The sequence below is a fragment of the Cololabis saira genome, chromosome 12 (genome assembly GCF_033807715.1).
Source record: "Cololabis saira isolate AMF1-May2022 chromosome 12, fColSai1.1, whole genome shotgun sequence".
NCBI classification, from domain to species: domain Eukaryota; kingdom Metazoa; phylum Chordata; class Actinopteri; order Beloniformes; family Belonidae; genus Cololabis; species Cololabis saira.
The window spans coordinates 8,130,931-8,142,968 of NC_084598.1; the positions used below are offsets into that span (position 1 = coordinate 8,130,931).

At 43.9% G+C, this 12,038-nt stretch overlaps 1 protein-coding gene across 5 annotated transcripts in view; it reads right to left on the minus strand.

The window, feature by feature from the left end:
* The window catches only part of magi3a (membrane associated guanylate kinase, WW and PDZ domain containing 3a), a 231,355-nt gene that overhangs the window by 49,861 nt on the left and 169,456 nt on the right, over window positions 1–12,038 (minus strand). For 3 of the 5 annotated variants that reach the window (XR_009783818.1, XM_061735358.1, XM_061735360.1), the window contains exons 5-9: window positions 9,682–9,844; window positions 8,936–9,015; window positions 7,047–7,104; window positions 4,163–4,201; window positions 3,704–3,810 (exon numbers count right to left, since the gene is read on the minus strand). Coding sequence is in view for 4 of the 5 variants with exons in the window: in XM_061735358.1 (XP_061591342.1) it covers window positions 3,704–3,810; window positions 4,163–4,201; window positions 7,047–7,104; window positions 8,936–9,015; window positions 9,682–9,844 (447 nt within the window). In the remaining variant the exon portion in view is untranslated. The remainder of the gene's footprint in view (window positions 1–3,703; window positions 3,811–4,162; window positions 4,202–7,046; window positions 7,105–8,935; window positions 9,016–9,681; window positions 9,845–12,038) is intronic. The other 2 variants (XM_061735359.1, XM_061735362.1) reach the window with 1 other exon arrangement.

Sequence of the window (12,038 nt, forward strand, 5' to 3'; positions counted from 1 at the left end):
CCATCAGTCCGTCCTTCCATCTCCCTCCTATTGCTCCATTCTTCAGCTCTAAAGGGATCTTTAAACTTCTGAGAACGGCAGCGGGGAAAGCATTCTCAAAGAGCCTTAAGAGCCTTCCCAATTTCATAATACTAGTCAAAATGAATTTTACCCCCCTGTGAAGAACTGTTCCATTATTTAAATTGAATCCTCAGGCAAAGGGCTGTTTATCAACAGCTCTTTCAACCGTTATAACATCTTTAAGACAGAAATTGCAGCTAACATTCAGAGATGCGGAAGGTGTTTTAGTATTTGGATAATTAATTTAAGCTAGAACATTTTTTTTAATGTAAAAAAAAAAATCAATTATGATTTAAAAGGAGCTTGAGGCCGGATTGAGGCAAGATTTATGAAAAAAATCTGTATACATTTTAAGTTTTCTAGTAATAATGTCAGATGAAGCGTTCCAAACCTAAAAGAATGAGCCCTCTAGTGTATTTCTCCTTTGCCTTGAACAGGCTGTGCTGCAAAATGTGCTGCAATTCGGAGTCCGAATTTCCCGCGCTGGGCAGCGGATGTGACGTCACATGACGCTGCATGTGCGTTCTCCCCGTTCTCCCGTGCCGGCTTCACTGTTGGCTGCAGTACCCCCAACGGCCGTGTGGTGAAGGGTGGCGCTAGAGAGTCTCATTTCTTAAAAGGAGCCTCAAGCTCCTTTAAGCTGAAGGAATATTTGATCACTTCAGGAAGTGTCTTCTAGTTCCTGTCCTAGCTGTCTTTTGCAACAATTGTGTATTGCAAAACACCAAAAACACTGAACTTAGCTCACAGAGCTGCAGCAGACATCATGGCAGAGACTCAAGAAAACAGTGATGGAAGAGAGAACGAGAGCAACAAAAGTAAATCTCCGTGTCCTAAAAGTGACCCAAAAGATTGTCCAAATTGCAAACATTTTGTGTTTTTTTTTCTCTTTTTTGAAACAGTGATTTCATGTCTGGTTCCACCCTGGAAACCGCTCCATCACTGACATCTCAGGGGCATTATAGACCCTATTTCCATTCACTACATTCTTCATAACTTCTTAAGTTTCCTATATTTCTTATTTTTAATCAAGCAGGTTTAGCCCGTGTGCGGTTAAAATCATCCAAATCATCCACACCTGATGACAATCCAACCTACACGTTGTCGAGTCCCTGTGCTGAGACGAGCGATAACCCCGTGCTGATCCTAGAGTTAATCCAAATACAGGGGGATTCATTTTCTAAGGACCACAGATATCTGATCTAATTTCCTGTCAGAAACCTCCAACAGAGATGTGTCAGAATGAACATTTAACATTGGTATCCATGCTGTGAGTGTGGCTTAAAAACTATGATACATTTCAATTAGGGATTATCTCCAACAAGACAAGGGCAGGCATTAATCATCCGCTGGTTTGTGTTCTCTCTCTGTAATTCCTGGATGCAGTTTTGAGGAAATACTGTAGTCTGCATTTCTGTTCATTTCTCTTCTGACGAGCAAGAAAGGTTTGCCAAGCACTCTCTAAACCTTGGCATTACATGTAAAAGTCTTGAAGAACTCACTTTGGATTGTATAACAGAAAGAAAAGCAAAAGTTAATCATTTAATGATCCTTCCTAAAAGCAAATCTCAACATGGTGAATATTGGGGGACTTACAAAGTATGCAAACTAACTCTACAAGAAATGAAATAAGTTTTTTTTTTAGTTTATTGGTCCTTTCAATTTCCACAACACAAATAACCCAAAGTACAGGTGTAAGTCGTCAATGTAAAACAAAAAAAACAAAAAAAAATATATTAAATATATTTTATATATATATATATATATATTAAAAAAAAAAAATATATAGGTGCTTTTGTCATTTCTGTTTCTAAACTGTTCCACAGATTAACTCATGTCACTGAGATGCATCTTTGTTTAACGTTGGTTCTTGTCTTTGTTTTCCTGAACATAAATGTTCCCCTTAGTTCATATTGACTAACTCTGCTTTGAAAAAGCTCCTGAATACTGTCAGGAAGTGTTTTATTGTTGATTTTAAACATAAATTGCGCTGTTTTAAGGTCCACTAAATCTCTGAATTTAAGCACGTTTGAATTTACGAATAAACTATTTGTTGGTTTTCGATAATCTGCTTTGTTTATAACTCTAATGGCTCTTTTTTGTAAGATAAAAATCGGGTCTGTGATTGTTTTGTATGTTATTTCCCCAGATTTCCACACAATAAGTGATGAATGGGACAATGAAGCAAATGTATAACATATTCAGGGAGTCATGAGTGACTCCAAATAATAAAAGCCTCCTGGTTCTTACATCCTGCTGTGAACACAGATCTGTTTGCTGCAGGTGTATGTACCTGAGGGTGCATGTTTGCTGCAGGTGGACGTACCTGAGGGTGCATGTTTGCTGCAGGTGTATGTACCTGAGGGTGCATGTTTGCTGCAGGTGTACGTACCTGAGGGTGCATGTTTGCTGCAGGTGTATGTACCTGAGGGTGCATGTTAGCTGCAGGTGGACGTACCTGAGGGTGCATGTTTGCTGCAGGTGGACGTACCTGAGGGTGCATGTTTGCTGCAGGTGGACGTACCTGAGGGTGCATGTTTGCTGCAGGTGTACGTACCTGAGGGTGCATGTTTGCTGCAGGTGGACGTACCTGAGGGTGCATGTTTGCTGCAGGTGGACGTACCTAAGGGTGCATGTGTGCTGCAGGTGTACGTACCTGAGGGTGCATGTTTGCTGCAGGTGTACGTACCTGAGGGTGCATGTTTGTTGCAGGTGTATGGACCTGAGGGTGCATGTTTGCTGCAGGTGTGCGTACCTGAGGGTGCATTTTTGCTGCAGGTGTGCGTACCTGAGGGTGTATGTTTGCTGCAGGTGTACGTACCTGAGGGTGTATGTTTGCTGCAAGTGTACGTACCTGAGGGTGAATGTTAGCTGCAGGTGTGCGTACCTGAGGGTGCATGTTTGCTGCAGGTGTACGTACCTGAGGGTGCATGTTTGCTGCAGGTGTACGTACCTGAGGGTCAGAGCCGTCTGGGAGATTTGCGAGGCCCTGTGCGGAATGGCCGGGGGGGCCCTCGCGCGCGCAAAATTTTTGGGTTTTTCAGGTCGGATCGGGTGTCTATATGCGCAATTTTAACTCTCCAATTAGCAAAATACTGGATACCTTCCCCTGCCTCATCATCATCTCTTGCCTCGACGCGGGGCCCCACGGCTGCTTGAGACCCGGTCGGATCGGTGATTTTTGTAACAAATTTATCAAACGAGCCTTTCAGAGAGGCATTAAACTCTTCCATTTTCTTTCGTTTTTTTTTTTTGTTCATCCCCTGATGGAAATTTCCTTAATCTGTCTCGTTCTCTCGACATTGTGTGACAGTTTGTTCCAACTCCACCGTCTGGATCAGAGCAGCTTGTGTCTGCGCTTGGTCTGATCAGTTGTATTGAACAACAGACACGTGCATCATTGCACATATATTTATTGATATGCACAGACTAGTACACATTTAGGTCTGTAATGGAACGTGACTGTTGATATTTATAAGGGAAAAAAGGAAAAAAAAAAAGTTTTCATTTTTTTTTTTTTTTTTCCCAAAAACGGCCCATAGCGCAAGGCCCCTTGGGGCGCGAGGCCCTGTGCGGTCGCACGGTTTGCACACCCCTTGCGGCGGCCCTGCTGAGGGTGCATGTTTGCTGCAGGTGTACGTACCTGAGGGTGCGGCCGCTGGCGGCAGGACCGCCGTAGGTGTGTCCACGCTCAGCTTCCTCTTAGCCTCCATTACTGGGTTCTCAAACTGGGTCTTCTGATTGATGTGGCTGCACATGCAAGACGACAGCATCAGACAAGAGGTGTTAATAGAGCATAGTGTCTCATAAGGCTTAAACATGGTGAATATGTTTTCATATCCCCATTTCTGTTGGCTGTCATTACGTTTGTGTGTTTCAGATTCACCCCCCACCCCTCCACCCTAAGTCCGTTAATTAAACAAAGCCGAAGCTGCCAGTGGGAGTTATTTTTAATTCACATCAGCGCTCATCATTTAGCGTTAGTGAATGAGTCCAAAGTGTTGGTGCTGCTCTTTGGGTGCCATGCAAAATGTTATGCAAATTGGGTTACGGGGGAGGGGTGTGGTTATTTCAAGAATTGATTAAGGTGCGGCTTCATTACCTAAAATGAGCCAAAACAGATTCATCCGTCACTGAAATGCTGAAAGTTACAAAAAGAAAAAGAAAAACAGAGCACTTCAGAAGAGCTGTGATTATCCTCCGGTATTTGGGCTGACAGAGAGCTCGGCGCCGGTCAACAATAGAATGATTCCAGAGGAACTGAGCATCAATTAACCTCAAGAGAAGCAATGCGTTCGCTGAATCACTGACATTAAATCACTTGCACTCTTTTATTCAGCCTGGTCTTATTTATAATGAACAGCATCAAACTGAACAAAAAAAAAATGTAATCAGGGTATTTTATAGAGATAAAAATCCTTTGAGCAGCATTTCACAGCAGCGCCGACTATTATGTGGTCGCTCCACACTGTTATTATAGGATAAATATTAGATTATCTGCTTAATAAATTCTAAATCAATCTGTTCAACACATATCTGCTCAAGTCGTCATAATCCCTGGATCAAAAGATTAAAAAACGGAAGAAAAGCATAAATATCTTTGTGCATTTTCACTTCCTCCTAAACCTCCCGAGCCTGGATAAGCAGCCCGTCCTCCGGGGACGTGACGGGAAAACAATTAATGATTCACAATCACACCTGTGCAATGAAACATCTCCTGCTACAACGAGAAATACCCATTCACAGTAGTAAAGGTGGGGGGGTTTAGGGGGGATGGCTCATCTGCATAATGAGCTTTAACAGGCGTAAATCCCTGTCATGACAGCACCTTTGGGAAGACTCTGACGCTGCACACTGAATCAGCCGCATACCGAGACACTGACGGTTTAAACTGTGTATGTGCATTCATCACAATGCCCGCTTCGCTCCCGCTGCGCATGACTCATGCACACAGATACCCACCCCATTAAGGGAGATAAACATTCCCCATTCTTTCATTTCCTCCTTCCCCCTGTCTCTCCTCTCACCCGCGACTGCCATCACCACGTGTTTCGGTAACGAGACTCGGTGTCACGTTGTGGCATTTGGTTGTTCATTCACAACAAGGAACTACCAGACCAAAAAAACAGACAGAGCAGAGCAGAGCAGAGGAGAGGAGAGGAGAGGAGAGGAGAGGAAGCCTCTTGATGGCCCTCCCGTTCGCACGTCTCTCCCTCTGTGTCCACAGCGATTGGGCCCGAATTAAACCTTGTGCTCTTGTTTACTCCGTTGATTCCCTCTCCGGGATTCCTGAACCTTCATTATCTGTCGTCTTCACTGCCCTTTTTGTCTTTCGCATCCACAAACAAAACTCCCCCTCACTCCTGTTGCCACTTCTCACATAATTGCGTTTTTGCAGGCCTGTTCGGACCATGACATAACGTATCACTATCACGTCGTCCGCAAGGTTAACACCGCACTCACTCGTTCAGCACCAGTGACTCAGTGATGTGGCTCCGAGCTGCAGATAATGAGAGAAAAACTCATTCTAATCAGTCTATTTTGGTAAAGCTGAACGGCTTCGGAGGGGTGCGCGCAACCAGTACTGGAGATGAGGGGGGATGAGGGGGGATGGCATCCCCTCCTGAAATAAAAACGGTCCAAATCATCCACCCCTGTAAAACTGCCACCCCCCCCTTTCCATCCCTTATGTCATTTCATCAATGAATGTGGTTTTACTGCTATTTCAACATTTAGAGTCATCACCAGAAAAATAACACCAGAAAAATTTGACAATTTTCACCTGTTTCAGGTAAATTTTCACTTGAAATAAGTAGGAAAATCTGCCAGTGGGACAAGATTTATCTTCAAGCAAATAAATCTTGTTCCACTGGCAGATTTTTCTACTTATTTCAATTGAAAATCTACTTGAAACAGGTGAAAATTGTGGTTTTTTCCAGTGATGAGTCTTGTGTAATAAGATTACACTCTTACACTGTTTCACACCATCCACGTTCATATGCACTGCAAAAACTCAAAATTTTACCAGGAATATTTGTCTTATTTCTAGTTAAAATGTCTTAATTTTTAGTCAAAAAAATATCATTACACTTAAAACAAGAGTCATTACCAGAAATATAACTTATTTGACAATTTTCACCTGTTTCAAGTACATTTTCGCTTGAAATAAGTAGAAAAATCTGCCAGTGGGACAAGATTTATCTTCTCATTACAAGCAAAAAAATATTGTTCCACTGGCAGATTCTACTTATTTCAAGTTAAAATCTACTTGAAACAGGTGAAAATTGTTGTTTTTTCCAGTGATGAGTCTTGTTTTAAGTGTAATGAGATTTTTTTTACTAAAATGAGACATTTTAACTAGAAATAAGACAAATATTCTTGTTAAGATTTTGAGTTTTTGCTGTGATCTATTTTACTTATCCTGTGAAGGACAGAGTCATATTGATTAGTTCAGAAAACTGTTTTTATTGTTGTGTTTTGATGTATTTGATGTAAGCCCAGTGGATATTTAAAGCTTACAGAAGGCTGCATTTAACTGCTGCTATGTCATTCCTGCAGTATTTCTGCAGGTGTTTTGGTCACTGCTATTATTTGTAATATATTATATTATTTTTTAATCAGCACAAGGTAAATTTTCACTTGAAATAAGTAGGAAAATCTGCCAGTGGGACAATATTCATCTTCAAGCAAAAAAATCTTGTTCCACTGGCAGATTTTCTACTTATTTCAAGTGAAAATCTACTTGAAACAGGTGAAAATTGTTGTTTTTTCCAGTGATGAGTCTAATATATTATATTATTTGTAATCAGCACAAATTATCTGTCCCCAAATGATAAAATCCACCATCCCCCCCTGATTTTTTTTTTTTACAACTCGAGTACTGCGTGCAACAGACAGTTTGGAGTGCGCCATTTCCTCTCCGTCTACCACACTTCAACCGCTGCAGCCCTGCGGGGGTCTCCAGGAACAGGGAGGAGTTTACTCACTCTACGTAGTAGGTTCCAAACTGGGGGTCCTCAATCTTCTCCCAGCCGTAGGGCAGCTCTGAGGGATGGGGGGGGGGGCAGACAGAGAGAGGGCAGACACACATCACTTAGGACGCCGCTGAGGCAAGACATGGAGAATCAGACACATGCAATGAGGTGTGGTGCTTGGACGGGCGGCTCGGCTGCACGCTCAGCTGCACCCACTTCCAGCTGCATCTACGCCACGTTTAGGAGCACATCCACTCTACAGGGGCGGAGGAGGCGGAGGGGGGGGCGATGCTGGGAGTTGTTGAGCAGACTCCCGGGGAAATAACAGCCTCCCTCCGTCCAGTGGTGGGTACGTGTGGAGTGTCTTGACTTGCCGCCGCTGCGCAGAGGACATCTTTACGCAGGAGGGGTCTGAGCAAATTGCCTTCTGAGGGATGCGGCGCTGATGAGCTCGCCGCGTGTGTTCTGAGAAGTCGTTAGGGTGGAGATGTTGCACGGTGGGCCCAACGTTTATGCTGCGTCACTGCTTGGGTGACGGTAATAGAGCTTTTCCACTAGAACAGGGGTCGTCAACCCAAAATGTTGAAACAGCCATATTGGACCAAAAACACAAAAAACAAATATGTCTGGAGCCGCAAAAAATGAAGTCTTGTATAAGCTTTAGAATGAAGGCAACACATGCTGCTTGCATCTATATTAGTTATAACTGGGGAAAGATTTTTTTTTCATTATGCATTTCGAGAAAAAAGTTGAAATGACGAGAAAAAAATCGAAATGTCGAGAAAAAAGTCGAATTTTCGAGGAAAAAAAGTCGAAATGTCGAGATTAATGTTGAAGTACAATGTCGAGAAAAAAGTCAAAATGTCGAGGAAATAGCCAAATTTTCATGAAAAAAGTCGAAATGTCGAAAAAGAAAAAAGAAGAAAAAAAGAAAAGAAAAAAGATGAAAAAGAGAAAAAAAGGAAAAAAAAGAGAAAAAAAGAGAAAAAAAGGAAAAAAAATGGAAAAAAAAGTTTAAAAAAAAGTTTAAAAAAAAGAAGAAAAAAAGGAAAAAAAAGGTCAAACATTTTTGAAAAAGCTCCAGGAGCCACTAGGGCGGCGCTAAAGAGCCGCTTGCGGCTCTAGAGCCGCGGGTTGCCGACCCCTGCACTAGAACCTACTCGGCTCGACTCAACTCGGCCTGGTTTCTTTTCCATAACAATTCAGCAGCTGGAGCAGAAGTAGGAGGTTGGAGCGAAGCTGCTGTGACGTATTTGATTGTGTGATCTAAACTAGGAAGACAACAACACTACCATATAAAAAAATGAGAGGGAGAGAAGCTTTAAGCGGCGACACTTTTTAGTTTTGTTTTAGTTTGTCTGCTGAAAAGTCAGCTGGAGCCGTAAGCAGCTATGAAGTGACAGAGCTCCTGGTAGATCTGGTCGTTCCTTATCACCGTCTAGATCCCTTTTTAATTCTCTCCTCAGCACCAGGTTTATGAACATCTGCACCTCAGAGTTGGATCAGAAACAGACTTTTGTGCTGCCATTGCCTGGTGAATAAAATGAACAAGAATGGTCACTCTTTCTCTGATTTCCTCCTCCTGACTCAGACGTCTGACTCCAACCCCCCGACCAATCGGTGGCCTGTAGTGTGATGATGTCAGATACAGCCGACTCAACAGCTTAGAACCTCGGCAGAATAGATACAGAAAATGTATCTACTCGGCACGTTAGACCCCTAGTGGGAAAGAACCAAACCTAGTAGGGCCGAGCCGGGCTGAGTAGGTACTGGTGGAAAAGTGCCATACGTTCCCCTTTCAGAGACGGGGGTCGTGTGCGCGTCGTTCCCTGCAGCAGGAAGTTAGAAGAAGCATGGTAACGGGGGTGTTTGTGTGGAATAGTGCTCAGATACCACCTCACCTCCCTCCTCGCATTTCTCCGGTGGCTTGGCTTTCTTAGCGAGACGGGGGTCCAACCAGGTGGTGGTCTTGCTGTTGTGACTAGAACACAGAGAAAGAGACGATACTTAAAATGTTGCACGAGCACACATTTCCCGCTGGATGCCTCGCACCGCGGAAACGAGCGCCGCGAGCCGAGCGGCGGGTAATTAAACCGGCTTTGAAATATATTTGGTGGAATATCAGAAAAGTGGCAACGCTTTTGAAGTGAGTGAAAAGAAAAAGGAGCTGGGGCTGAAAAGGAGAGACTGAACGGCGGCAGAGATCATAAAGAGCAGAAGCGAGGGAGCAGGTCAGGGGTGATGAGCTCCATTTAGCCTATTGTTTTCTCTCTGGCAGAACGAGCTATTGATTCAGCAACAAACAGGAGCACCTGGCTGTGGCGCCGCCGCTCGCGGGCCCGGTAAACAACCTGGACCCGCATGCTTTTAGCAGCATCCAACAAACCCAACGTCACACACACACACACACAGGGAATGGAAACAGAAACTTCAATGAGTAAAGCTGAAGTTGCCATTTTCCACCACCTAGTGCGGCACGGTGCAGAGAAGTAATTGTTTTTCTTGTATTTTTTTTAACAAGGGTGGGCAGAAAGGAGTGAGATGGAGGAGAAACTTGGAGGACGGGCTAGCAGGGTTGGTGGGATGCTGATGAAATGAGGTGCAACGACATTAGAAGAAGCGAGCGGCAATGGAAAAGGCTACTTACTCTATAAAATAGACCATTCCAGTCTCTGTGTAGGCCATCTCCCAGTTCTTAGGCAGGGGCTCCTGACTCTCGTCCTGCGTGTTCCAGACAGCCCAGTCCATGGCCCCCGCCGACTGGTTGTAGCTGGGCACCGTCTTCCTCCACTCCGCTTTGTCCTTGTGCTCTGCAGCAGGGCATAGAGACAGGGCCATGGGCACGGAGACGGCAACGGGGACGGGGACGGGGTGGGAGCAGGGATGTACGGGGAGATGGTAGAGGGAGAAGGAGAGCGGAGGTGAGGCTGTGGTGCCAGCGGAGCTCCTCTGGGCTCCTTGCATCTCTCCCCCTGCTGCTGCTGCCGCTCCAGCTCCAGCCGCTCTCCCCCCGTACACTGTGTGGACGCTCACATCAACAGGAGGAGGAAGAGGGGTAGAGGGAAGCGAGGGAGAGAGACACGGAGAGTTCACAGCAAGAGGACAAGAGCACTGCATTCGCCATAGGATTTGCATGTCAGCAACGATGCACGAGGAACTGCCTGCAAGGCAAGGGTAAGAGAACGCCTCATCTCAGCCAAGAGCGCCACACTGCAGCTCTGTTAGCGTCACACTGCTGCTTGTGTGTGTGTGTACGGCTGTGCACATTTGCCTAATCCTGCTATGTGTGTGTGTGCCTGTCTGCACTGGGCTCTTATCTCCAGGTTTCCATCTCACTGTGTCTGACTGGGTTTCAGCACAGCATTAAACCCTCCCTCACTCTGGCTGGGTTAAATGAACGGCTGAACAGGAAGTCAAGGTTTTTTTTTTTTTTCCCCTCCATCGCCACTGGGGCCTTTCTTTCACAGCAGAGCCACGGAGGTTTTTCTGCACTAATAAAGTTTAAAAACATTCGGCATACACGCAAACACACGCTGCAGGTTAGAGCAGCTTTCACTTCTGCAACTGTGATACTCATGAACTGACAAAAAGGCCCTAAAAGGGCACCGAGAGAAAATGGTGCCGACGGTAATGAAGCTCCGTTATTAAACCGCCTTCAAGGCCTGGTGATAATGTCTGCTACCAAACTCTGAGACCCTGTCCACACGTAGCCGGGTATCTGCTAAACCGAAGATATTTTCCTACGTTTGGACCTGTCATCCACATGAAAACGCAAATAAACGAAAAAAAACTCCAGGCAAAGTGAAGATTTTTGAAAAACTCTGTTTATGTAGATGCGTGTAGACAGAGAGTTTTGCGTTTTCGAACGTCACATTATGCGCCAAAACAACAACAAATCTGTTCTGACGTGCGACCTTTGTTTACTACAGAACTACAGATGATCCACCATCTGTTCTCCAAGCTATTTATTAAATAAATGTTCTCTGCTCTTGACCACCGTTTACTGAGCCTACGCCGTACACAGAGCCTACGCCGTAGGGTACGCGGCGACGCGCACCGTACGCCGTACCCTACGGCGTAGGGCTGCGTCGATAACGCGGCAGCTCCGTGGCGGGACACGGGGGGGACTCGGGCTCGTTACCGAGAGACTCGCCTGCCGGGGAAGGTGCGCCTCCGCGGAGGCGCAGCGATGTAATGTGGATACAAATAATAAAATGTGGATACAAATAATTTTATAAACGGAGGGGGGGAAATATTCGGTTTTAAAAATACCCGGCTACGTGTGGACGTGGTCTGAGTGAAAACACGCGCCACTTTGTCATTCCAAAACATGCACGTCCACAAGTCCAACCCCAAATCAGAGACAGATGACCACGTGCTTCAGAAAAGGTTGGAAGGGATTTTAAAAAGCAACTAAAAAGCTTCCTTTTGGGTACAGACATACACAATGTTTAATATACATTTTGTAATGTATTGTATAGTGTATGGAATATATAGCTCAATGTAGTTAGAAAGTGTGATAATTACAACTATAGTGATGTTACTAATGTAATGATGTGGGTGGGGTTAGTGGGGGGGGGGGGGGGGGGGGTTAATGGAGTGATGCAATTGTATTTAATTATGTATTTATTAATATATTTAAAGTGTAAAGTATTATATGATGTTTATATGTAAATGTACTTTTATGTGAATGGACCCCAGGAAGACGAGCTGGCGTTTTGCGTCTGCTAATGGGGATCCAAAATAAAACAAAAACATGTTTCTTGTATTATGATCCATATATATATATATATATATATATATATATATATATATATATATATATATATATATATATATATATATATATATATATATATATATATATATGTTTGAATGAGAAGGTGTGTCCAAACTTTTGCTCTGTACAGTGTATATATATATATATATATATATATATATATATATATATATATATATATATTTTATATATATATTATATATTTTATATATATATTTTTTTTT